Below are 232 nucleotides of genomic sequence, written 5' to 3'. Positions count from 1 at the left end.
CACCTGTAACTCAGTCACAATCAAGAAAGCCAGCAATTTGTCAACACCTGTAAGCCCAGCTGTGCTAATACTGGACTCCACTTTCCCCATGACAGAACTTGAAAGCACTTCTGTGTGAGTTTTACTGTCATACCACGTTCCCAACTGTGGCACATACACAGTCGTCCTGCAGTAGAAAGAGAATGAATCAAACAACTAATTGTGATTCCTACTCATTTTATGATTTGAAGCT

At 42.2% G+C, this 232-nt stretch overlaps 1 protein-coding gene across 1 annotated transcript in view; it reads right to left on the bottom strand.

Moving 5' to 3' along the window:
- LOC119589045 (WASH complex subunit 5-like) overlaps nt 1–232 on the bottom strand; it is a gene marked incomplete at its 3' end in the record, with an annotated part of 26,804 nt that overhangs the window by 11,152 nt on the left and 15,420 nt on the right. Inside the window, 1 exon segment of the mRNA XM_037937622.1 lies at nt 4–166. Coding sequence (XP_037793550.1) covers nt 4–166 — 163 coding nt within the window.

This window comes from Penaeus monodon, chromosome 25 (genome assembly GCF_015228065.2).
Source record: "Penaeus monodon isolate SGIC_2016 chromosome 25, NSTDA_Pmon_1, whole genome shotgun sequence".
NCBI classification, from domain to species: domain Eukaryota; kingdom Metazoa; phylum Arthropoda; class Malacostraca; order Decapoda; family Penaeidae; genus Penaeus; species Penaeus monodon.
Note: the sequence above shows the minus strand (reverse complement) of the source record. Positions and strands in the feature narration are given on the sequence as shown.